The 26231-nt window shown below is 44.3% G+C and overlaps 2 protein-coding genes across 7 annotated transcripts in view; one reads left to right on the forward strand and one right to left on the reverse strand.

Annotated features, from left to right (window-relative positions):
* LOC114042753 (ceramide synthase 2) overlaps positions 1 to 7718 on the forward strand; it is a 10063-nt gene extending 2345 nt beyond the window's left edge. For both annotated transcript variants that reach the window (XM_027861452.1, XM_027861453.1), the window contains exons 2-11: positions 2815 to 2988; positions 3430 to 3547; positions 4110 to 4228; positions 4434 to 4491; positions 4606 to 4656; positions 4945 to 5037; positions 5541 to 5669; positions 5900 to 6006; positions 6197 to 6350; positions 6595 to 7718. In XM_027861452.1, coding sequence (XP_027717253.1) covers positions 2816 to 2988; positions 3430 to 3547; positions 4110 to 4228; positions 4434 to 4491; positions 4606 to 4656; positions 4945 to 5037; positions 5541 to 5669; positions 5900 to 6006; positions 6197 to 6350; positions 6595 to 6735 — 1143 coding nt within the window. In that variant the 5' untranslated portion in view covers position 2815 and the 3' untranslated portion in view covers positions 6736 to 7718. The remainder of the gene's footprint in view (positions 1 to 2814; positions 2989 to 3429; positions 3548 to 4109; positions 4229 to 4433; positions 4492 to 4605; positions 4657 to 4944; positions 5038 to 5540; positions 5670 to 5899; positions 6007 to 6196; positions 6351 to 6594) is intronic.
* The window catches only part of LOC114042751 (histone-lysine N-methyltransferase SETDB1), a 27093-nt gene continuing 8512 nt past the window's right edge, over positions 7651 to 26231 (reverse strand). For 2 of the 5 annotated variants that reach the window (XM_027861448.1, XM_027861447.1), the window contains exons 5-22: positions 25951 to 26050; positions 24801 to 24926; positions 23737 to 23938; positions 19740 to 19813; positions 18749 to 18939; positions 17360 to 17528; positions 16561 to 16699; positions 16276 to 16434; positions 14737 to 15342; positions 14115 to 14231; positions 12847 to 13016; positions 11264 to 11889; positions 10573 to 10601; positions 10319 to 10451; positions 9795 to 9960; positions 9075 to 9286; positions 8631 to 8719; positions 7651 to 8460 (exon numbers count right to left, since the gene is read on the reverse strand). In XM_027861448.1, coding sequence (XP_027717249.1) covers positions 8343 to 8460; positions 8631 to 8719; positions 9075 to 9286; positions 9795 to 9960; positions 10319 to 10451; positions 10573 to 10601; positions 11264 to 11889; positions 12847 to 13016; positions 14115 to 14231; positions 14737 to 15342; positions 16276 to 16434; positions 16561 to 16699; positions 17360 to 17528; positions 18749 to 18939; positions 19740 to 19813; positions 23737 to 23938; positions 24801 to 24926; positions 25951 to 26050 — 3426 coding nt within the window. In that variant the 3' untranslated portion in view covers positions 7651 to 8342. The remainder of the gene's footprint in view (positions 8461 to 8630; positions 8720 to 9074; positions 9287 to 9794; positions 9961 to 10318; positions 10452 to 10572; positions 10602 to 11263; positions 11890 to 12846; positions 13017 to 14114; positions 14232 to 14736; positions 15343 to 16275; positions 16435 to 16560; positions 16700 to 17359; positions 17529 to 18748; positions 18940 to 19739; positions 19814 to 23736; positions 23939 to 24800; positions 24927 to 25950; positions 26051 to 26231) is intronic. The other 3 variants (XM_027861451.1, XM_027861450.1, XM_027861449.1) reach the window with 3 other exon arrangements.

Genomic DNA, 26231 nt, shown 5'->3' on the forward strand with positions numbered 1-26231 from the left:
TGTGTGTGTGTGTGTGTGTGTGTGTGTGTGTGTGTGTGTATCTTTGTGTTCAGGGGGTGATCCCTGGGAGTAGAAAGGTTCGTGTAGAGTAAGGTGAGGGTAGGTGTGTAAAAGAGTCCCGGACACAGTCTGAAGAGCAGGGGACCAGACTAGTGGTGCAGGGAGCAAATGTTGTTCTCCCTGTGAGAGTTTTCTTACTTCTGCTCTTTTTCCGCTGGATTCTTGGGTCCTTAGAAGCCCACTGGAGAATGGGGCAGAAGCAAGACAGTTTTCCTGTAACCCAAACTTGAGAGCAGAGCTACGCAGATCTGTTCCATTTACCTGGGGCATCTGTCTACTGTGCCGATCCCTGTTCTGCCAGGCAAGCTGAGGGAGTAAGGCAGCTGCTGCTAATGGAGGGAGAGGATAGTGGGAAAAAGCAGGTTGGGAGGGCTGTGGTTAGAGAGGGCCTGAAACATGGGCAAGAGAATGCCATTATTCTTCATTATTCTGATCATTACACAACATACGCTTTACCTTGATTCTGGAAGAGAGGTGGGGGAGGGGGAGGTCTTAGAGTTGAGCTGGTTCCGCTTACTCATTCCTTGCTGACATCCCACTCCCTTAAACCCTCCCACCTAACCCTAACCCCATCCAGGAACAAGATGTATCTGGGCTCCTGGAGTCAGAAAGAGGAAAAGGCAAGGAGATGACTTCCTCCCACAACCTTCAGGACCCTTGCCAGGATCTCTAAGCACTTAACTCTCACAACTCTCCAACAGGGTTAAAGCAAGTGAAATTTTCCCCTGCCCATCTTTTCTTCTACTGTGTGAAGGGGTAACCAGAGTCTAGTTCTGTTACATGATAGACTTTATATTGCATGAGAGGGAGCAACTTTGTCCCAGTATAAAGCCCATTTGGCAGGCAGATAAGTCTCTCTAACGCCATTTTGGGTGAGCAGACAAAAGGAAAAGAAAAGAGGAGAGTAGTTGAGGGTATGGACATGTCCAGGTAGGACTCGGGTCCCTATGGTGGTATTATTATTAGGCATCTTAGCCTGTCCCTTCTTCCTTTCAGTTTTACCCATTACCTCCCACATTGCTTTTGTTTAGGGAGAAGGGAAAGATAGGATTGAGGGGGAGATTTTGTTGTAAATAATTTTATTGTTCTCATTTAAAAAGGTTTCATTTCACTTCCAACTCAAATCAATATTTGATCCCTCAGAGTTGGGGGTGGGGTTGGGGAAGAGTGCCCTCAGGATGAAAAGGTCTTATTATAAGTAGAGAAATGAGTTGGGGGGCGGGAAGAGGAAGGGCCCTAAGCTTCTTTAGTTTCAGTGACTGACCTCTGATTCCTTCTGAGGGCAGTGCTCAAGGAGGGGAAGTGGTGAATACAAGAGGGTAAAGTCCTTGTGCTGGGAGTATTTGCCCATGACTGGCAGAGTTGGTATTTCGCAAGTTCCAGGAAGGGGATGGGAGAAAGGAGAGGAGGAGGAAGAAGAGGGTATAGGCCAAGCTATATCATGATTTGAGGACTTAGTCTTCTGCCATCACACCATTTGGTTTCTAGATTACAGTGAAGAACAATCTTCCCAAAGTCAGCATCGTGGAACCCCTTTCTTTTGCCAGACGTTTTCTGGGAGCTCTGGGGGGGTACATTTCTTTCTCAGTGACCCTCTGGAGCATGGAATGGAGACAGGGATGGAGAGCCTGGAAAACAGTGGCCTAGTCATCTCTGTACCATGGTTACTATTGTAATTTGATCTTGTTGTTGACTCACTTTCTTAAGCTTTGGGTTCTATGCTTTGTGAAATTGTCAGGTTTTACCCTAACGCCACCCTTTTCCTTCCCAATGGAGAACATTTCCTTCTATGTCTCCAGATCACCCTGTCCCTTCTTTTCTCCAAGCAGTCATGACAGCCCCATTTTCCCTTTCATCCTCCTAGCAGGCGGTGGTAGTGAGGGTACTAGTTGCCTATATCAATATAGCAGCCTTGCCCTAAGGTTCCAGAAGCTGTGGCAGTAGGTGCTCCCTGCCCCCAGCTTGATATTCTTTCTGGACAAGTTCTAACATGATATAGTTCTTAATCCTACTAAACTTTGGGACCTGCCACTGCTCTACTCCCTCCCCTCCCCAACCCGAAACTGGGGCCTTGAAGAACTGAATCATTCTGTTAGACTGCTTGAACCCCTCTCCCTGGGGGAGTGAGGATCTGGGTGGTCTGGGGTTATGTGTCCAGTGACTACAAGTGGAGAGTTTGGCCTGTAGCCCAGAGTCTGATGGGTCAGCTCTTAGCTACAGTTTCCTCACCTGTTGTCTCCTCTTCTGTTTAATTAGTCAGTCCTTTCTCTCGTCCCTTTTTCTAGTTCTTTGTTGTTCATTCCATTAGTGGATTATAGGGAAGAGGAGAAAATTTCCTAGTTCTGGAAGCCTCTTTTGCTTACCCTCAGAGAGACCTCCTTGGTTTAGGGTTGGTTTAGGAGTGGGCAAGATGGAGGGAGGGGCAGAGGGAAGGTTCTTCTGTCTTTTAGTCAGTTTAGCAGCTGTAGGTAGATTGAAGCAAACCAGAGCTTGTGTCCCTCCATCCTGGGGTCCAAAAGGGAAGTCCAGACCCTAAAGTTCATATTTATGGAAGCCAAGAGCAATAAGACTATTGAATTTTTCACTTACGTTATGGGGAAGTGAGGAGTGATCTCTGCCCTTCCAACCCAAACATTCATTCAATAAGCCTTGTCCTGGTTCCCTTAGAGTGCTAAAATCACTAACATTCCTGCCCCCCATCCCTGGCAGCTCCATTTCCTGACTCCTTCTTTCCTGCCCTCTTGGGTTCCCTAGGATGCTGCAGACTTTATATGATTACTTCTGGTGGGAGAGATTGTGGCTACCTGTGAACCTGACCTGGGCTGACCTGGAGGACCGTGATGGGCGCATCTACGCTAAAGCTTCTGACCTTTATATCACCCTACCCCTTGCCCTGCTCTTCCTCATTGTCAGATACTTCTTTGAGATGTGAGCATATTGCCCTTCTGCCCTTCCTGGTCTTTCCCACCTGCCCTCTTTGATGGTCTCTCAGCCTAGTGATCATTGGTGGTTAGGCCTTGGTGTTCTGGTTCCTCTGTTTCTGGCCTACTGTGTCCCCACTTTGCCCTCCCCATGAAGGCAGCATTGTCTGCCTGAGGGTTTAGCTCCCCCAGGCCATTCTTTCAATAGCCATTTGTTTCCTCCCCTCCCCCAGGCCACTGGTGGACACAAGCTGCTTTGTCCAGAGCTGTGGGAAACAAAGGAGGCCAGAGGGGGTGCCAGGGAACCTCTCTCCAGCACTGAGCTGGGGAAACTGAGGCCATAGAGAAGGCTCTAAGCTCCCAGTTCTTCCCCACTCCCCTAACTTCAGATGTCATAAGGGGTCCTTGAAAGGGACAGGCCCTCTCCTTAACCAGATGCCTTTCCCAGTTATGTGGCAACACCGTTGGCTGCCCTCCTAAATGTGAAGGAGAAAACTCGGCTTCGCGCATCCCCCAACCCAACTTTGGAGAATTTCTATTGTACCAGTGGCAAACACCCCAAACAGGTAAGCCCCCATTCCTCATCTCCTCAAGTGCACCTCATGCACTAGAGGCCAAATGTTAGCGGGGCAACAAGAGGAAGGATGCATCTGAGGTGAGCGCTAGAGGGCAGAAATTGATGAGGCAGCAGGAAAATGGAGAGTCCTGGCATTGCAGCTGAAAGACCTTGGCTCACTTACTGGCTCTGCTCTTTGCTTCTTGAGTGACTTTTGGTCAAGCATTTAACCCCCTTTGACCTATTTCATAAAATGAGAGAGTTGGACTGTGACATGGACCTTTTCCATTCTTTCCAGCTCTAAAATGATGATCCTTGGGTATGTCAATACTAGAGAATACAGGGGTCAATTTTGGGAACAAGGTCATGGCTGGAGTCTGGTGCCTTGACTGCTAAAGGGGTTGATGCAGAAAAAGGAATGCAAAAGAGGGTTGGGGTTTGGGATTGGGGAATGTAATTAGGGAGTTAGTGCCAGAGAGATTGTTGAAGGTTCTGAGGGAGGTCAGCATTCAATTGGATTGTCTATTCGAGTAGGCACTGCTAAGTTTTCCGTCTCTCCCCAACCCTTTCAGGCAGAAGTGGAGCTCTTGTCTCGGCAAAGTGGATTCTCAAGTCGTCAGGTAGAGCGATGGTTCCGTAGACGCCGAAATCAGGACCGGCCAAGTCTGCTCAAGAAATTCCGGGAGGCCAGGTGATGAGAGAGCCAAGGGTGGGGGAGCGGGAGTTGAAAGGGATAGGGAGAAGCCGAGTGTGGGGAAGGATGAAATGGAGTGGTGTGATGTTCTCTATGTCTTGATAATGGAGGTAAAGAGACATGAGTGTAGGTAGGGAGTCCAGGCTCTGGATCTGTGCTCCCTATTCCTGTCCCACTGAGTCACCTTTGTTTCTTCTTCCAGTTGGAGATTCACCTTTTATCTTATTGCTTTCATTGCTGGCATGGCTGTCATTGTGGATGTGAGTGAGGGTAGGAGGGAGGAGTTGGGAGGTTTGGCATAGTGGAGATGGAGTCCTAAGACTTGGTCCCATCTTCAGCATTTCAACTCCCCTGATTTGCCACTCTTTTCTCAGAAACCTTGGTTCTATGACATGAAGGAAGTATGGAAAGGTTATCCTATTCAGGTATGAGAAGTGGGTGGGGGCTATAGATCCTCATCTGGAGTTAGAGGCAAAGAGAGATTTGTGGTGGGGTGGGATTGGGACAGACACTTGAGATGAAGGGAATCTGTAACATTCTGGGGAGGAACTGAGCTAAGAGAAATTTGAAGGCTTGGGAAGGCTGCTTGTTGGGGTAAATCGTATTAGTCTAGAAGCAGTTAGTGTGATGTGAAATGGGGTGGGTGGGTGGAGTGGGACTTCGGGGGAATATCCATGTTTTGGTGGGGCTCAGTTTTCCTTCCTCTCTCCTAGTCTATCATCCCTTCCCAGTACTGGTATTACATGATCGAACTCTCCTTCTACTGGTCCCTACTCTTCAGTATTGCTTCTGATGTTAAACGAAAGGTGGGCCAAGTGGCTGGCAGAGGGATGGTTTGGGGAATTCTCTAGGTACTAGGTACTCCCGTTTACTGCTAGACGTTATGTACGGTTGAGCTGAGTCTGAAAGGAAATAAGGGTGTGAGATTATCTTAGACTTTTCCTTTTATTTTAGGGTTAACCTTTTCAGTGTCATGGACCCCTTTGGCAGTCTGTTGAAATCTATGAACCCCTTCTCCAAATGTTTTTAAATTAATAAAATGAGATAGAAATACAAAGGAAACCAATTCTATTGATATAGAGATGTAGTTTTTTCCCCACATAATTCATGGAACCCCAAAATCTACAGATCCCCGCCTTGGAGGTTCATTGGCCCTATTTTAGGAATCCCTGCTTTAGGGGGTTGGCAAGGACCTTATTACTCTGAGGGGGAAGGTTTGGAAGATCTTTGGAAAAAGGAAAAGAAGGAAGTGTGAGGATTGGGAAACAAAGAAAAGTCCTCATCCCATGACCTCTAATCTCCTCCCTAGGATTTCAAAGAGCAGGTGATCCACCATGTGGCCACCATTATCCTCATCAGCTTCTCCTGGTTTGCCAACTACATCCGGGCAGGGACACTCATCATGGCTCTCCATGACTCCTCTGACTACCTGCTAGAGGTCAGGATTCCCCTGAGCTCCGTTAACCCAAGACCCCAGGCCACATAACTTCTCCCTGCATCTTAAACCTCCTCTGCCCCTTTTGCCTCCTTTAGGGACATTGAGTTGGGGTAAGGGGTCAATACCAATGTCCTAATTATGTACATACATACATATGTAGATATATGTATGTTGGAGGGGGAGATGGGGCCCTTGATGATGGTTACAGGGGGCTGGGGGTGTTTGTGCAGTCAGCCAAGATGTTTAACTACGCTGGATGGAAAAACACGTGCAACAATATCTTCATCGTCTTCGCCATTGTCTTCATCATCACTCGACTTGTCATCTTACCCTTCTGGTGAGTGGGAGCTCGGGGGTGCTGCCTGCTTAGGAGATGGGGCTCTCTCTGATTTTCTTGTTCTCTCAAGCCCCTCTCCCCACCCGCTTCTTGCTCTCCTGCTGTCCCCCGAGCCCCAAGACTGTGACCTCATCTTCCCCAGCCTCCATCCCGCCCCCATCTCCCCAGTGTTTGCCTCTCTGTCGCTCAGGATCCTGCACTGCACAGTGGTGTACCCTCTGCAGCTGTATCCTGCCTTTTTTGGTTATTACTTCTTCAACTCCATGATGGGCGTGCTGCAAGTCCTGCACATCTTCTGGGCCTACCTCATTCTCCGAATGGCCCACAAGTTTGTAACTGGAAAGGTGAGGATTCCTTCCACTTTGTATCTCTTTTGCTGGGACTTGGTTCCTCCCTACCCCAGTACATTTTCTTTGTGATCCACAATTCATAGCAAAAGGAATTAAGACCTTCCTATCCCCGAGTACCAGAGCTTAGCTCACCTTCACATCAGATGTGCTCCCCAGCTTAAAAATTAGCACCCTAAGGGGGAGAGGGAAGGAGTTTCTAGGCAGCTTCTGACCTCTGGCCTCCTTTCCTTTTTCTTAGCTGGTAGAAGATGAACGCAGTGATCGGGAAGAGACGGAGAGTTCTGAGGGCGAGGAGGCTTTCACTGGTGGGGGAATGAAGAGCCATCATCTAGCCAACGGCCATCCTATTCTTAACAATAACCACAGAAAAAATGACTGAGCCTGGCTCCCTACTGCCCCTCAGCCTTATTTCATAAAGCCAAGAAACCACCCCTTCCTACCACAAGGGGAAGATATCCCTTTGGGGGGGGTCAGAGGTCACCAAAATCTGGGGGTAGGAAAGGGTAAGTTTTCTCCCTTTCCCTTCACCCCTCCTTCCAACTGCCCTTCTTCCTGGTCACCCAGTTGCCTTTAAACCAAACTCCTGTCCATCTTGTGTGAGGGGGATTGGTCATAGCCTCTGTTACAGGGGGAGGTTTCCTCCCCCCTCCCTAAGCTGCCTGTCCTGTCATTCATTTCTGGGACAAACCTTCCCCTCCCCTCCCCGTAGGCTTGGGTTCAGAGTGAGGGGAACGACTCACATTCCTTACCATAGTTTCAGATCAGGGGCTCCAGAGACAGAGTCTGTGCCTTACTATTCCCTTTTTGGGTCTCATTCTGCCAAAGCTAGACCCTCTTCCTTCTAATTATTCCAGGTTCCCTACTGTGGCTGGGGACCAAAGCTGAGCTGCTTAATCCTTTCCTTCCTCTAACCAGAGACATCTAGAAATCGAGTGTCCGAGGGTTAGTATGGTCCTTGCCGCCTCTGCCCAGGGTAGGTCCCCCACCCAGGGCCTCAGCACAAGGATATCTTTTTCCCTTCTGTCACGCCTTTCTAGCTGCCCTTCCAGCCTCCTGTACAGGATCAAGATTGTTCCCCTCCTCGGCCTTTTTTCCCCTTTTTTACTCTCCTCCTCCTCCTCTGTCAGGCTAGCTTGACTGAAGTAAGGCAGCAACTAGTTTTACTTATTTATTGTACTTTGGAGTTTTGGTTTTCAGTCTGAAAGCCTGAACTGCAAACAGCCTAGGGTGAGGAGGGTGACAAACATTTCAGTAGAGAGGACCATATCAAACCATTTCAAACCCACAGACCAAATGTTGTACTGTTTGTGTGTGTGTGTTTTTTTAATTAAAATATATTAAAGATTAAATAAAACATGGCAAGAGACATGTGAGAACATGGGGATTTGGTGGGGAACAAAAGAAACAGTTTATCTTTGTCTTCTTCACAACCAACCTTAAAATTCCACACACATTCCCCCCACCCCCCCTTAAACTTTACCTGGCACACAGACATAGGAAAGGACTAACTGATGATCCAAGATACTCAGGACAGTGTGTATGGGCAAGAAGAACAAACTAAGATCATAGGATCAGACTCCCTTGTCTGGAGAAGGGAGCTGGGAAAGAAAAATCAAACCAGAGAGACACAGATTTATCTCCTTGTTAAAAGATGTTCAAGGAAGAATACAAAGTGGGAGTGGGGGTGGGAAAAACCACCCCCATCTCAGGGACAGATTAGGTCTGCCACACTCATGTGAATGCAATAGAAGGGACAGGAATGGAAGGGCCCTGTCCACAAGCTGTGATCTCCTTCAACTGTCATGCTGGGAAGGTAGACTGGGGGTGGAGGGGACGGGCCCTGCCTGATAGCACCACACGGGAAGGGACCCTCCAACTGCAGGGTACCCATTTTTATCTATTTGAGGAAGGGGAGGAGGGGTCAAGTCTGCTGGATAGGGCCATAGTTTGAGATGACTCGGAGTGTCCTGAGCGTGGCAGGGAGGTTTAAAGAAGCCGTCCTCGGCACTCTATGGCCCCACAGCAGCACAGCAGCTCCTTCCCCTCCACGCTGCCCACCTCATAATTATAGTCCCAGGTCAGCTCCGTTCCGGCCCGTATCCTCCTGGAAAAAGGCATGGGAAACAAAGAATGGACACAGCACAGAAAGCCCAACAGTCCTGGAGCCCTTTCGGTCCAGAGGTAAAAAAAACACGGTGCACAGTTGGGGAATTTCCACCTTAGTTCCCGCTGCCAAGCCCAGACCCCTTTCTTCTTTTTCTCCCTGATTCTTACTTGCTGGCAAAGAAAGCAACCCAGGGGAAACGAAGGTCGTGGGTGTCGACAAAGACATTCTGGACAAACAGGTTAGGACTGCAGCTGTGCTGTGGGCATGGAAACAGGATGAAGTCAGAACTGAGAATAAATGGTCACAATTTGGGTGGGAATGTCGAATACAGGTGGACTGGGACAAAAGTAAGGGAACGCCAAAAGTCAAGAGGGAGGTAAGAACTGGTGGGTCTCCAACCCTGAGGAGATATCTTACCGAGATGCTTTAGGCTAAATGCTTCTCTGGAGGCAAGGAAAGGGACAAGTCGGACCCTTGAGGTTAAATAATGAGGCCTAATAATGAGGTGGGATTTTTGGTCCAAGAACAAGGGGGCTGGGATGTGCTTGTTTTCAGGTCCTCAGGGCGTCCGATCTTGGGGACCTTTGGGATGGCGGGGAAGGGAAACTCACGTTGAGATAGCGACCCAGGTTGCCTTCTAGCTTGGCATCAATGATGTAGCAAGACTCCTCGCCATCATAGAACTGGCGCGTGTTCTTGCGGACAGGTGCGCTCTCACCCTTGTCTGCAGATGCCATATTGGTTGACTTGATAGCAATGCCGTGTGTTGATTTTAAAGCAAAACCACGTGTGGATTTCACAGCCACCTGACGTTTGATTGGGCCTGTGGAGAAATGAGGAGATAAAGGCTGGGAGACAGCACAGTCTGGCCCAGCAGGGAAGTCCTGAACCTAGAACCAATAAAGGGCTGGGTTCAAATCTCAGCTCTGACAGCGGCCATGTGACCTTGGGTGGACACAGACTTCACAGGTTTGGGATGGAGATCAAATGAGAGAATACATTTAAAGCTCTGTGCAAACTGATTACATAGAGGTCAGTTATTGTTATCCCAACTTTACTCTTCCCTGCAGGTACACTGTTCACTACACCAAAAAGACACGAGTCTGGGATGCTTAGCAAAACCTTAAATGGGATTTTTTTTTTAGGTAAAGCTACACCAACCTGACAGAACAGCTGCTGGAGGAGAGGGTTAGCAAACTAAGAAAGGAAGAGGATGTGACATTAACAGCTGGGAAGGAGATGGTGGACCTGGGTACTGGGCTCTAGGCTTTCCACTATACTCCAGGTCTTAAAGTCCCTTAATAAATGCCCCTTAAATTCACCCAAAGTACCAGACAGGTTCTTCTTGTCTTCGAAATCCTCGCCATCAGAGCCAGATGAGATGGTCTGGATGTCATCACTGTCAGCTGCTGTGGCTAGAGCCTGACCAGCCATGGGCTTTCGGCTTGTCCCACTCTCCCCCTCGCTTTCTGTGCTGCTGGACAGTGTCAAAACATCCTGGCAGAAGGATTAGGGTTAAGGAACCATGAGTAGTACCTCTCCAGGAATGGCTGGGGATGGGGAAATCTGGGCTCTCTGCCTCAGTTCTCCATAATGAATCAATAGGTGGAAAATGGAGTGTGGGGTGGAGGTAAAGGACAGAAATGCAAGGGGCTGATTCTAAAGCAGGAAAAAAGTTAGACCACAGTGTGGGATGAGTGAAGAAGCCAGAACCATGGAGGAAAAAGAAGGAACCCTATTTCTACCCTCAACTAACAAAATTATGAAGACCATGAGATGGTAAAAATGCTTTCCCTGGCTTTAGGACTAAGACTAGCAGAATCATGGAGAAAACAAGCTAAGCAGCATTACTTACATCAGGGTTGGCTTGGGCACGCCCCACAAGCCTCCGGGCCTGAAGCATATTGGTCTTGCTAGGTGGGCACTTGATACCTTCAGTCTTCAAGGGGGATGGGTTGTAACCAAAAGTCCTGGAACTTTCACTAGGCCTAGTGTGCAAAACAGAATGGGAAGAGTGTTTGTCAGAGCTGTTTCGATGTTTCCCATCATCTTCAGACTGTGGTGGAGGATAGATTTGGAAACAGGGAGTTAGTAACAGAAGATACTTACAACAAAATCTTGTTCAGTTCATCAGGCTCCTGGGAAGTACAACAGCAAATGCAAAGTTAAACATTTTTTTTTCTTTTTAAATTCCACAATTACACACTTTCCCCCTGCCCTCCTGACTAAGGAACAGTGCCGAGTGGGGCTGTGCTGTCTAAAGGCAGAGGGCAGATGGAGTGACCCTGCTTCTTAGTCATGGCCACAGTGGGCTCAGCAACACTTCTGGGAGAGAAGGTTTCAGGAAGGAGAGTGGGCCTTTTGGCAGCCCTCAGAGGAACAGAACCTTAGGGGCTGAGAGTGGACTCAGCTGGCCTTGAGCTTCAGTTTCCACTTCCAACATGGAGGCTATTTAATGGGAACAAAAGAACCTACACAGTCAATGCTTCATTCTCGGATGACCCCAAATAGCAGACAATACAAAATCCATTCACAAGAGATTTTGGAATTCATCAGATAATTTCTCTAGCTAATGTTTTGTTCATAATATTAAAATGAATCACATTTCCCGGACACATTCATGGTGGGAAATGGCAACATAGGCCAAACTAGTTGGGTAATGGGGAAGGCTGCATGGATATATTAAACATTTGCTAAAAATCATCCAGAACGTGTACAACCCCCATGGTAATTCAGAAAGATGACTGTATAAAGGATCAGCGGAAAGAACCCCAAAGCCCGTGGATTCTGAACTGCTCACCTCTTTCTTGGGTGGCTTGATATCCCCCTCTTCTTTGACCCCTACCCCTGAGATGGAGGGCTTCTCTCCATCTCCACGGCCTCCCCCAGCCCTCCCATCTCCACCCTCGCTGGTCCTGAAGGAAGAGCGGCTATCTGAGTCAGCAAAGCTGCCATCACTGACGTTGTTGCAGCTTAGCCACGTGGCCACTTTGTTCTTGGGTGTGTCCTCAGAGGAAGGAGGTTTACAGCCCCCTATGGAAAGTGGAGGGGCAGAAAGATTGGAGACGCCAGAGTCTGGGGGGCGGGAGTCTTTGGAGGCCGTCTCAGACAATCCATTCTCCTTCTGGCCTCTTGTCTGCCGCCGGGTGGCATAACTACGCCAGACTGAACTGGTACTAAAGTCCTCATCTTTGCAAAAGTTATCATCTGAACTGTCATCATTAGACTCTTCAGGGTCCTCAGTGCCACTGTTCCCATCTTCTTGGTCCTTCAGGTCCACACCACTGCTGTCAGAGGAGCAAGGGGCATCACTTTCATATCCTTCCTTAAAGTTCTCCACACTTTCAATATGGTCCAGGTTTGCAAAGTACTCATCCCCCATTTCTAGACCCTCCTTGTCTGCAAAGTCGTCAGTTAGAATTTTGCCTGGATGGAAAACGAGAAGGTTAAAAGCACCTTGGAAACAAGGGGACCGTATCTTTGACAAGTTCATTCTATTCTTCCCCCTTTTTCCCATGGCCATGATCCCCAAACCCACCATAAACCACATAAGATTGCTATCATCTATCCTTGATAACAAACCATTATTTGACTTCCCACCTATGTGGACTTAGGAAAGTCTCTGAATTTTAACCTGAGGTCCCATTCCCCTTCTTATTTTTTCATGTCTCTTTTCCCATGCCTAGAGACATGAAAAAATAAGAAGGGGAATTGGAGCTCATGCTAAGAGATCTTTCTAGGGCAGAGGTACCCAAACTTATATGGCCTACCGCCCTCTTTAAAAAAAAAAAATTACTCAGCATTCTCCTGGAAATCTACTTTAACCCTTTAATGTTTTGTTTTTTTAAATTTGCACCATTTCAAAAAATATAAATTAAAAAAATGACATCTTAAATTTAATAATTTGTTATAAATCTAGTTTTTTTTTCCCCGCACTGAAATTTTGATGATGCAATACTGTGTCATGTAAGTATCATATTGTAAACAAGTCATTACATGCACATACTCCTGCTGATGCATGCTGGGCTTCCTGATGATGTGTGACACACTCGTCTGCCAACACTTGCTTGTTAAGGCCTGTTGGTGGACTTGATCCAAACTTCACAGAACAAATCACCTTCATAAAAGAATTTGTTCTGTAAAACTTGGACTCAGAAGGCCGCACATGAGGCCCTAGAGGGCCTCAAGGCCACAGGTTCCCCACCCCTGTTGGCCCCTCACCACTCCCCATTCCATGGGTCTGACAACTGAGTAATGTCTCTCTACATATCTAACTTGTCCTTGTGCTTAAGTGATTGCTTGTTGGGAATGATGCTGAAGTCTTTTAGTCTCTGGCATCCCTTCCAATCCTAAAGTCTATGCTCCTTCTCTCACTCCACCAACCTGCATAGATACAGACAAAGGAGCCTCTGGCGATGTCATCCAAGCACCGGATGCCCCAGCCCTTGTTCTGTGTCTTGAAGAGCTGCAGTCGAACCTGCAGCCCATGCTGCACCAAGCGGTTTGTGCACATGTTCAGGTTACATTTGCAGCGCTTATTACATTCATATACCCTGTAAAGAGGTTAGATTAAAATCTATTACAACATGATCTCTATGACATTAACCACAGTTAAAAATCTGTATTGCCAAAGGTACTTCCTTTTTAAAATGTGTGCAATGGCTAAAGACTTCAAAGCTGCCAACAGTTATAGCAGATGAATTAGCTTATATTTAAGGAAAGAGTTATCAGCTAATTACTGTGCTGTCACAATTGTTCAGATTTCCAACATCATTGTTGCAGTTAATTACCTTTAAGACCTAAGTGCTAGACCTTTGTAGCTCTCTGGTATGAAAATTCAACAGATGACTCTTAGAAAGAAAACTACTGAGACTAGTTAATTTTTCTTCCCCTCAATGTTGACATTAGCTAAAATCTCTGCTTATTCTAAATGACAGGTTATGTGTTTACCGATGTCCTAGGCTTCTGTTTTCTGACACCCTTAAATTCAAGGATGTCAGCCCCATGTTGATATGATGTTGCTCCCATTCCAAATGGCCTCCCTGCTAATCTATGTCCCTGACTCCCTTTGACATCCACCTCAACTCTCTCCTAATTACCCCTCAATAATGCTTTGGTTTCACATCTCCTTAGCGCTTGTGAATGCTAGTGGCAATGTGTCACTTTATGCTTACTTAGATAATGACTTTCTACATGTTAAGTCTTCATATGCATTTATGTTATGTCTACATATGCTGTAAATCCCTTAAAGAGATGGAACATCTAACACCTAGTACAGGACTCTGCCTATAGTGACTCCCAGTCAAATATCAATGCAATGACTCCATAAAATACATTTCTAACAATTTCACTTGCTGGCTAAGATGAATGTCATAAAAACCATACAACTAGGAAATAGATCATCCTTTACCTCAAAGCAAAATTTCCAATGATTATTCAATAGCATTCTTTTATTTCATTTCAATGACAGTAAAATAATGGAACCAAATTTGACTTAATAAATGCTTGTTTTAAAAAAAAAAAAAAAGAAAAATGCAACTGTTTCTGTATTCCCTGTTCCAGTATACTGAAGTCTTTGCAAACAAATCAAAAGAAAAGCGACACAAATAACTTCTTTCATGTCCGAAGCTCAGTCTCCCTCTCTCACTTACCCTGTGGGTAGGCACTCATCTAGTCTCTTATGCTGGTAGCCAGAGTTAGGGTTGATCTGGCCTCCTGGGGTGCAGGCTGTTGCCTGGATGGTAAGCTGGTGGCAAGCACATTTAGACCTGGATGTAGAATAAAAGGGGATGAATGCATGAGGCTGGAAGATTTTTTTCTAGGGGTGAGAAGTCATTGATAAGTGATAGGGAAAGAGATGGTAGAGGAGATTCTCCCACACAGAAATACACATATTTAAAGGGAAGGATACACACACACACACGACAAAGAGAGACACATACAGAGAGAAAGAATAGAGGTTGCATACTAAAACATTAAAGAATAATGAAGAAAACAATTAAGACAGAATGATGGGGGAAGAAGAAAGAAAGCAAAGTGGGACAGAGACAGGTAGGAATTTGACCAAAGTTACTCAGAAAAAAATCCAGGCCCAAATATCCTACCATTTCCTTCCTATAACAAGTAGAGGCCTTAGGGCAGAGCCACAGTTGGGAAAGAATAAAAAGAAAGAGATGAAGAATCACAAGGGGGAAACAGAGAAGAAAAATAGGAGCCTGAGAAAGAAGAGAAGTGCCAGGAGAGAAATAAAAATAACTAGCACCCCCAACTCACTTGTCCCGACAACCATCTTTGCAGTCACAGCCAACAAGGAACTCCCAGCCAGTGTTGATGAAGACGCCCTTCCCCGGGATCCTCTCTTTACTATAGGCCACCTGTGGTGGTGGGGTAGTATCAATCTCATTGACGCATGACAGAGGAACATCCTCCTGGCCATGGGTGATGTCCAGGATGTAGTAAAAAGGCTTATAGGGCTGGAATTTCCGATCCACAAGAACATATGGGTCCAAACAGAACATCTCCAGGAAAAGGAAATCGCAGCTTGTCTCAAAGAGGTAGCGTTCAATCTCGTTCATTGTCCTCAGGCAGAGGCCGCAGGGTGTCTTATAGATAACATGAAAGCCCATTTTGCGGTTGACCCGGCGCCGGGCCGTCATGCGCCGAAAATCATAGAGCAGAGGAACCAAGAGGGGGTTCTTGCCCCGGTACTGCGCGTTACTCACTGGCCTCACTCGAGTGAGGCAGGTGTGACTACAGGCATGAGGCAAGTAGAAGAGCTTCTCCATCGGGGCCCGATAGGAGGGTTCGGCTGGAGCCCGCTCCAGCATGCCATGAAAAGCGGGGAAGGTCGGGCCAGGGGCCGCAGAGCCTGGTGCTAACCTGATAGAGAGAGGGAGAAGGCAAGTCAGAGGGAAACTCAGTAGCGCTCTTCACAAAGCCTTCCTCCTCCAGCAGCTAAGTGATATATCACAGCATTCTAAGCTCACAGGGCTGTGGTTAAGGAAAGTACCTTACCAATCTTGATGTGTCAAAGAAATATGAGTTATTATTATTACCACTATTACTACTAAAAAAATCAGAAATTTTATAGTGCTTTAAGGTTTGCAAAGTGCTGTACAGATGTAATCTCATGTGAGCCTGACAACTCTTGGTTACTAGGTGCTTTTATTATCCCCATTTTATAGATGAGGAAACTGAAGTAGACAGAGGTTAAGTGACTTGCTCAGGGTCACACGGCTAGGAAGGGAGGAGTGAATATGAGTGGAATTTGAACTCAGGTCTTCCTTGCTCGAAATCCAGAGCTTTTACTCAAAGTGTGGCCACCTTTACACAGCCAGCACCATATGCTTCAGAGCCTAACAAAGGTATTCTTTGTCCCCAACTTTACCTTGTCTTCCTTAGAATCTTGAGTTGGCCCCCCATTTCATCTTTCATCAACTTCCCTCAAGGCAACCCTGTCTAACCAAGCCTATTTCCTGAAATTCCTGGGCTTGAAGATCCCACCTCAGACAGTCAAACTTGTTCCTTTCTTGTCCTCCCTTCACCCACCCAGGTCTGAGAGGTGGTCCATCCCTGCTGTGGGGCATACCGTGTACCTCTTCTTCTCAACCTTGCTCTAGACTTCCTTTCTTCAGAAGTCTCCCCAGACTAATTTTCCTGGCTCCATGTTTTCTTGTTTCCTCACTGAACTGAACATCCTGAAGCCAGAAACCAAATTTTCCTCTTTATTTTATACCATGGACTCGCAGGCCATGAGGGTGATGAGCGCACAGACTGCTTAGCGTCCATCAGGTTGCTCCTAGTTCATCTCACCTGACTGTCTGGCCAACTCCAGACTTCCCACCAGGGACTGCCTCATTAAGCCCAGGGGACGTAGGGGACGAATGACCAGAGCCCACAGAACCTAGCCGGAAAGATGTGCTCTTTTTGGCCACTTGCTTCCGTGCCTGGGCGAGCTGACTCTCCAGACTTCTGGGAGAGAGAAAAAAGCAGGTCATGGAAGGAAGACCAGGATGAGGAAGGGGCTGAAGAGCTTTCACTGTACGAAGGTGAGGTAAGACCAAAAGGAGTCAGAGCACAGGAAGGACTCGTACTCACTCCAAATCAGCCACCTGAGGGGACAGGGCGGGGGCAGGCAAGGAGGCAGTATGAGGTGGTTCCAGGGGCTTGAACTGGGTTCCAGTACCAGTGAGATCTTGAGTATACTGTACCACAGGACCTTTGCTCCTCACAGCACCTGGCAGGGGAAATAATACGGACCACGCTTGGCTTAATGCCACTTATGTCCTACTTCACAATGTACACCCATCTCCCATGGGTGAAAGAGAAAGAGGAGCAGAAGCACCTTCAGCAAACAAGTGGATGGAATTACTCTAATTTCTCTATTATCCACACTAATATAAGGGGAACAGTGGCATGGATAATGCAGAAGGTATTCATTGTGGGTTTTGGCATACAATATGAATTTTGTATTTTCTGGATTTACTTCCTTAATTATGTTTTATTCAGGTGAATATTTATTTTTTTAAGTATGCGAGACGGTAGAAGCATGCTGAATGACGGAGAAAAACCAGGGTAGGCTTAAAAATTGGCTGTGGATAATGCAACAAATCAGATCACGCTGACAATTATCCCTCCATCATTAAGAGGAAAAACTCCATTCCACAGCATACTACCCCAATTTGTAACCCCATCCAGATATTATCACAAACATATGCTGTCTTCATAAAGGGTTTGATGCCATAACATATGGATGGACCAGCAAAGTGGTCACAATTTAAAAAATAAAACAACTTACGGTGAGTCAAGAAAGCAAAGAAGTGATTTTAACAGAATCTCTCTGCGGTCCTCCCTCTTCCCCGGGCAGGAGATGCCCTGGGACCCTCCTGAGACATACCCATGTTTGGGCGTGTCCGGAGCTGCCCCCCCTGCTTCTTCTCCAGTGTGGACGCTGTGGATGTCTTCATGCTGAACATGGGCTCTAGTCGGGTGGAGCCTCTATAGATCCATTCGCACCGCTTGTCATCCTGATGTCGGGGGAGAAGGGAGAGAGGCCGGAGTCTGTCCTGTCATTTGTGGGGAGCACACCAAAGCTGCTTCCTCTGAGGAAACCTCTTTTGATGATCCCTAAATCCCTCACCACTGCAATGCAAGGTCCCTCTTTTTCAATCACATTTTGTTCCACACTGGAACAAAAATATAATTTTATTATATTTTCATATGACTGAGTTTGTATTCTTTTGTATCCTATTCAGTAATTATTATTAATAATTTTTTCATGTGTGTTTGTCCTTCCAAACTAATGTATATGTGTCCTAGGCCCTAGAACCCAAGTTCCTCCTTCCATCTTATCTTTCTACAGTATTATCTACAGGGCTCTATAACCAGAAGGCATTGATTTGTTTACTGGCCCATCTTGGTTCTGCTTTAGACTGTAAGCTCCATACTCCACATATGGCTACAAAGCTTTCCACAAAGCTAAGCACTGACTGTCCAATGAATATGGTCGATGCTCATTATTCACAGATTCCGGATTTGTGAATTTGCCCACTTGCTAAAATTTAACAACCCAAAATCAATACATGTAGCACTTTTGTGACAATTCGCAGATAGGCACAGTAGTGAAAAACTGGATTCACGCAATGCACACGTCCCAGCTGAAGTCCTGCGTTAGATAAGCTTCATGCAGGTGTGAGGAATAATGCTGCATTAACAATATAATATGGTGCATCCAGAAAAAAGAAGGCGAAATTCACTGATCTGTCCATGAGGCCACTCCAGAAAGTGATGAAGTAAATGTTATAACCAGAGGCACATAGGAATCTAACCCTGTATTTCCTCTAGGAGCAATGGTTCAGTGGTGTTAGAATTAGTATTCATTAATTCAGTGTTTACAGCAACTTCATAGAACATAACTCCCACGAATGACAAGAATCAACAGTATCTAGTTTGCACGGTACTGAATTCAGGCCTGAATCTGTATATCTCTATTATTTTTACCTCGTAGCTGTTTCTCCTATGTTCTTCCATTAGCTAGCTAGAGAGTTATCCAACGGTAGAATCTATGCCTACTTCCTGCACACAAGAAAATACTTAATATCAACTTACGAAGATACTCTTGCTATCTAGTATTAAAAACGAAGTCTGGCAATAACTGACTAGAAGAAGTGGGAGTGAAGGAAGAGATAGGAGACTGTAGGATACAAACCGACCCTTATTAACTTCTCTCGCACAGCTACTCTTACACTTACAGCCTCCTCCCCAGAACCCGAGGAAGAGGCCATACCAGGAACAGGATCTTGACCAGACTCCCATCCACCTCTTCCACCCGTGACTTCCACCAAGTGCCTTCCCATTCAGTCTTTATGAGCTGCCCACTCTTAAGTAGCACCATGGGACGGTTGGGGTAGGCAGTGATATATTCTTCGATGAAGTCTCGGCACGAAATGTCCTCAATGTCCTCCCATGTCTTCTTCACTGTTCAAAAGAGAAAAGGTCTTGTTAAAGGCAGGTGAAGAAAGGAGAACTGGGATTTTCTAAGTTATGAGAGAAAAAGAATATAAAGAAAGTATAATTTCAAGGGATAGAACAAGACTAACCTGAAAATCAAGGATAAATTATAGCACGTGTAAGTATATGCAAATCTTATGTGCGCAAAAACATGCAAATTATATCCTCATTCACATCATACACCTGAATATGGACCCTCAGGAAAATTCAAGTGGAGACTCTTGTTAAAGGGTTTAAAAGAAGCCAGGTGGCAAATCCAGGAAAATAATATTGGCCCAAATGGAATAAAAAAATAGGCACACACTTACATCAATCTTTTAAGGGCCTTTGAATGTGAATGTTTGCAATCAAACATATCTGGAAGTACATCAAGCCAAACTGGTTATTCCCTGGAAAGTCTTTTCCTCGGGCATATTCACACATTTAGGATATCATAAAACAACCATTTAGCATCTTCTTCTTCATGCCCAGGTGCAGCATCAGGAAGAATGAGGATCAAAATAACATATTTGTAAGTTACCCCCAAAACACGGATCTGTCTAAACAGTGTGGTGTCAGAAATTTCTTGCATTTTAGCTATGAAGACAGAGCTCTAATATTTAGCAAATGAAACCACCCTTCACAAGGGACAAGGATTCTGGTAGCCAATACATGTTTCCTGGGATTAGAATGGAATCACAAGGCCACAATAAGCCACGAAGAAAGAAGCATATCATTTATGTCTCTTAAGAGGGTACACAAGGTGGGAAGGGGAAAGGGAAACTCACGTGGTCTACAAATGGGATAGAGCTCAGATTGTGTGACATAGGATGCATAGCCATCATCAAAGAAGATGAGGAACCTAAAAATAAAAAGTGATGGTGAAACAAGTCCATTCAGCAGACAGGGGACCTTCAACACATTTGGCGGATTATTCCCTAGTTGTCTCTACTCTTCTAGCTCGAAGATTAAGCTTCTTTTGGTTTCTATGGAGCAATATTGCAGTCCATAGCCTTCTTTACTCTATTCTCAGGCTTTCCTCCCACCCTAGTGGCTAAGAGTTCTTCTTTAGAGCTACTCTGCATTTCTGCATGTATAATCAAAGATTATTTGTTCTCTTTGGCTTATTGGATTCCTATTCTGTGTAATTAACCAGTCTCCAGTAGGCCACCTTCTCTAGATTCCTAATTCTTTTATTTAACAATAACAAAAAAAAATACACACACACACTCACACACACACACACTTCTTTCAATCATCAAGCACTTATTTTCCCCCCTCCTACCTTACCTTCCACTGGGAAAAAAAAACAAACAAAATCCTTGTATCACATAAGAATAGTCGCACAAAACAAAATCTCATACTGGCCACATTCAACGTGTTTCTCAATCTGCACATTAAATCACCGACTTTCTGTTACGAGGTAGGTAGGATTCTTTATCATCAGTTCTCTGGAATTATGTTTGGTCAATGCACTGAACAGAGTTAAGTCTTTCAGAACTATTTACTTAACAATATTGATGTTATAGTATAAACTGTTATCCTCATTCTGCTCACTTCACTCTGCATCAGTTCATATACGTCTTACCAGGTTTCTCTGAAACGGTTCTTTTTTCACACCTTTTTTTTTTGGTGAGGCCATCAGGGTTAAGTGACTTGCCGAAGGTCACACAGCTATTGTTAAGTGTCTGAGGCTGGATTTGAACTCAGGTCCTCCTGACTCCAAGGCCAGAGCTCTATTCACTGCGCCACCTAGCTGCCCCCTTTTTTCATGTCTTATAACACAATAGTATTTCCGTTACATTTTTATACCATAATTTGTTCAGCTACTCCAGTTGATGGGCATCCCCTTAGTTTCCAGTGCTTTGTCACTACAAGAAGAGTTGCTATAAATATTTTTTGTACATATAAGATCTTTTCCTTCTCCTTTATCTCTTTGGGCTAGAGACCTACTAGCGGTATCACTAGGTCAAAGGTTATGCACAGTTTAGTAACTTTTTAGGCCTAATTCCAAATTGCTTCCCAGAACGGCTGCACCAATTCACAGCTCCAACACTGCACCAGCCTGCCTATTCTCCTGCAACTCTACCAACATCTATCATTTTCTTTTTTTGTTAGCTTTGCTATCTGATGGGTGTGATGTTAAACTCAGAACTGCTTTGATTTGTATTTTTGTATTAGTAATTTTGAGCATTTTTTATATGGCTTTTAGGGAGCTTGGAATTCTTTCATTGAGAACTGTCTATTCATATCTTCCAACCATTAATTAATTGGTTAATGGCTCTTAATCTTATAAATTTGAATTTATATGAAATGAAATAATAATTTATATGAAATGAAATAATGAATAAAACAAATGAAAATTTATAAATCTTATAAATTTGAATCAATTCCTTGTCTATTTTGGAAATGAGACCTCTATTGGAGAAACTTGCTGTAAATGTTTTTCCCAGTTTCTCTTCTAATCGTAGTTGTAATGGATTGGCAAAACTAATTTTACATAATCAAAAGAGTCCATTTTATTTTCTGTGATCCTTCCTAGTCTTTGTTTGGTCATGAACTTTTCCTTTATCCATAGATCTGACAGGTAATTTGTTTATGATGTGACCTTTTATACTTCAATCAAGTATCTATTTGGAGCTTATCTTCTTAAACGATGTAAGGTGGCGGTCTAAACCTAATCTCTGTCAAACTACTGTCTAGTTTTCCCAATAATTTTTTTCAGAGAATGAGTCTTTAAGAACAGGGGTCTTCAAGTTTACTGAACACTAGGTGACAAGGTTTGTTTATTTCTTCAGGTTGTCTTCCTAATTTGTTCCACTGATCAATTTTTTTTAGCCAGTACAAATTTTTTTGATAATTACTGCTTGGTCACATAGTCTGAGAATTGCTACTGCCAGACCCACTTCCTTTCCACTTTTTAACACTGTTTCCCTTGGGATTCTTCATCTTTTTTTCCTCCACGTTAATTTCATTATTATTTTTTCTGAAACTATACTAACACAGTAATCCTTTGGTAGTTGATTGGCATGGCCCTGAATAAGTAGATGAATTTAGTAGTACCATTTTTATTATATTGGCTGAGTCTACCAATGAACAATGACTATTTCTCCAATTATATAGGTTTGTCTTTATATCTGCAAATAGTGTTTTATAGCTGTGTCTATATAGTTCTTATATCTATCTTGGTAAGCAGATACTAAAATATTTTACATATTCTGTAGTTATTCTAAATGGAATTTCTCCCTTTCTGTTGGATTTTATTGATATCATATAGAAATGCTGATATAGATTTGTTTCATATCGCGCAACTTTGCTGAAGTTATTGTTATGGTTAATTTTCAGTTGACTCACTAGAGAGCTTAAAGTATGCCAATTTCATCTGCAAAAACTGTCATCTCGTTTCTTCTCTAGGGATGCTTATTCTCTCAGTTTCTTTTTCTTGTCTTCTTGCTATAGCCATCCTTTATAGCATGATGTCAAACAGAAGTGGTGACGAAGGCTATCTTGCCTCATCAGAAATCTTACTAGAAAGATCTCTAGCTGATATCCATTACGTATAATGGTTCTTGGTTATACTATTTACCATGTTAAGGTAAATTCTTTTGTCTCTATGTCTTCTAGAGTTTTCAATAGAAATGGGTGCTTTTCAGTTTTTGTCAAAAGCTTTTTGGGCACCTACTGATTTAATTCGATTTGGTTGTCCCTGTTACTATTCTGGTCAATTGTGCTTGTAGTTTTCTTAATATTAAGCCAACTCCGCTTTCCTGGTATAAACACAACCTAGTCATTGCGTATAACCTTTTGTCATGTGTTGCTGTAGCCTCTTTGTTAATACTTTATTTAAAATTTTTTCATCAGTGCTAACTAAGGCCACTAGTCTATAATTTTCTATCCCTTGTTTTGACTCTTCTTAGTTTAGCTAGCAGGATCATATTTGTGTCATAGAAGGAATCTGGCAGGATCACATCCTTTGCTATTTTTGCAAGTTTGAAAATATTAGAATGAATTGTTCTTTGAATGCTTGAATGAATTCACTTGTAAATTCATTTGGTCCTGGGGGTTTTTTCTTTACAAGTTCATTTATAGCTTATTCAGTTTCTTTTCCTGAGACTGGGTTGTCAAATTCTCTTGGTATTTTACATTTTTGTAATGATCACCTACTTCATTTAAGTTGTTGGTTTTATTGGCATATAGTTGGAAACAAAATCTCTCTTATCACTTATTTATTTATTTATTTATTTATTCATTCATTCATTCATTTATTTATTTTTGGCTAGGCAATGGGGTTAAGTGACTTGCCCAGGGTCACATAGCTAGTAAGTGTTATGTGTCTGAGGCCGGATTTGAATTCAGGTCCTGCTGAATTAAGGGCCACTGTGCCACCTAGCTGCCCCTATTTTTCATTTTTGATTCTGGTAATTTGATTTTCTTCTTTTTTAATCAAAGTAGCTAATTGCCATCTATTTCATTGGTTTTTATACAAATTTTCTTTTGGCTTTGAGCTTCTGTGGCTCTCCTACTTCACATTTTCTTTTTTTAAGGCTTGAAAGACAAAGTCAAATAGGAATTAGGGAGAAGGGGAGAATCATTCCTACAACTCTCAGATGAAAAATGGGCTGGCTGATCTTTGGGAACAATGGCCCAAGGTTGGAGGATTTATGCTAAGAATCAAAGACAAAATTGAGAATGTAGTCAGTTCTGAGAGCTGGAAATTTCTTAGAGGACGCATCAGCGGCTCAGTCTTCCAGATGCTTCTCTTTCTATAATCCCCTGTCCCAGTACCTGAGCTTGTTTTTGACATTTGGAGTCTCAGCCACGATGCCAGCATAGAGCCAGACCTGATTCCCATCCTTATACTTGGCCACCACGCGGCTGCCTACATACAGCTTGTCTGCTGGAGGGTGATAGTCATAGGCAATATGGTTCCCAGACAACAGGCTCTTCCCTTTGTTGTCAAATTTGACTTTGAACTTCCTCCCAGCCCCTAGGTAAGGAAGAAAGGCATCAATATAATTGTCAATTCACAAATCATAGAAAAAGAGCTCAAAGGGGCCTTAGAGATCACTTCATACATCTCTCTCATTTTACATATTTAAAAAAACAAAAAACAAAAAACAAAAAACTGAGGCCCAATCAGATTAAGCGACTTGTCTAAGGTCCCACAAGCAGTAAGTAGAAAAGGCCACATCTGAACCCAAGTCCTCTGACTCCAAATTCAATCAATACTCTCTCCACCACTCATCACTTTGCTTACTCATCACACCCACAACCCTGTGCTTACTTCTGGACAGAGATAGCGAGATAGAGAAGGAATAATTCCTGCGTCCCAGGACTTCTACCGCTAATGGGGGAAACAGCTCCTACCTAAAGGAGCTCAGCAGTTTAAATGCAGAGAGAGAACACATGGAGGGCATGTGCCTAAGAGTACACACCACGAAACCAAATAACCATGCTTATCTATTTTGACTGGATAGTAGAGAGATGAGAAAAAGAAAGGAAGAAAAAACGCATGGAAGAAGCTCAGGACTTGCAGAGAGAAGAGAGGCAAAGCCTCATAAAGTCAATGACACCAAAGAAGTAGGACCCAAATGAAAGCTGAGGAGACACAGGGCAGGTTCTGTAACAGCAGACAGACCATCCAAAGCAGAAAAAATGCTGATAAAGGGAGTTCATCGGTTGGAGAGTGTCTGGAAGACCATAATTAGATGTTTAGATTTGATGTGAAGGGCAACTAGAAGACCGTGTAGGCCACTAAAAAGAGGTCCAGGGACTGACTGCTGAAGCGACGGGATGGGTGCCCCAACAACTCCTTGTACCACTGACTTTCCCCCCTCGGCTGCACATACCAACTGTCTGGATGGCAATGAGGGTTCCCTTGTGCCATGTCTTGGTCCTTTTCTTGCCCAGGATTCTCATGCTGACAACAAGGTCACCATCCTTACTCAATTCAACAGGCACTTGACCCAAGGCTCCTGGGGAAGAATCATCGCAACAATGAACAATAACATTCATATAGCACTTTTGAGTCTTAAAAGATCTTTGATCTCATTTGAAACTCACAACAACCTGTAAGGTTAGTGCTGTTATTATCTTCCTATGACAGATGAGGAAATAGGCTCAGAAGTAAATAAGTCGCCTACAGCTAGCAAGTATTAGGGGATTCAAACTCAGGAACTCCTGATTCCATATCTTGGGGACACTACCACACCAAACTGCTAGGTATGTCATCTTTGGGGTGAGGTATAAAAAGGGATAGGAGTAGGAGAACCCTGTCTTTTGCTTTCCTCACTACTTCTATTGGTTGGGGCTAGCTGCTATGCAGTTCTTTACCTGGGATCCAGAGACCACAAAGGAGTCTATGGATAGATTTCAGGAAGTCAAGGAAATGGGAAAAAAATTACATCTTTAATTCAATCAAATCAGTTTCCTTTATAATGCTATACATTTTTATGCATTTAAAAATATTCTGAGGTCTACAGGTCTCATCAGACTGCCAAAGGGGCCCATGACACAAAAAAATTCAAGAGCACCTGTTCTAGATGTCTCAATTACCAATGCCACCTGCAGGGAGCAGAAAGCCAAAACCTACAAATAATCTCCAATCCTCATCTAAAGGTTCTGCATGTCTTCTTGGCTAAGAGGAGTCAACAGTGTTCTTTTTCTGTTCACTCCTACACTGGGGAATGCTTCCAGGCTTTGAAAAATAGCCAATGGTCAAGTTGCAGTAGGTGACTGAAGGGAAGACTCATAGATTTAAGTGAATCACCATATGCCAACCAAGACTCAAAAGCAAGTATAGAAAACAGGCTGCACTGTATTGTGAGACAGAGGACTTAGGCAATGCCCATAAAAGCAATGCCATGAGTGAGTGGTTTGAAATAGGTCACAAACAAGAACCGTCAAGCTACCAACATGGCCGAGCCTCTGAAGAGGGAGGACGGCACCAGTCATAGGACAGGCTTTGCATGGCCTTCTCCATGATCTCATGAGTCCGACCTTTGTTCAGGTCCTGGGAACTAGTCTTCTTGTTGACAGCATCCATGAACTTTTGGACATCTTGGGCTGACTTCCTCAGGGCAGCCATAGCTTCTCGGAGCTGTAGGGCAAAGGGTGGGAAAGCAAAAGCTTTGAATTAGCAAGAGTCTTCTCCCCAGGTGCAGAACTCACTTGCCCTTCAAACCGACTGAGCTGTAGCAAGTCAACAGGATGGCCAACTTCTTGGTAGGACATGCTTCTGCTTCCAAACCTGGCTCAAAATTCAGTTTTTCTAGGAAACT

The sequence above is a fragment of the Vombatus ursinus genome, unplaced genomic scaffold, assembly GCF_900497805.2.
Source record: "Vombatus ursinus unplaced genomic scaffold, bare-nosed wombat genome assembly UNPS02014768.1, whole genome shotgun sequence".
NCBI lineage: Eukaryota > Metazoa > Chordata > Mammalia > Diprotodontia > Vombatidae > Vombatus > Vombatus ursinus.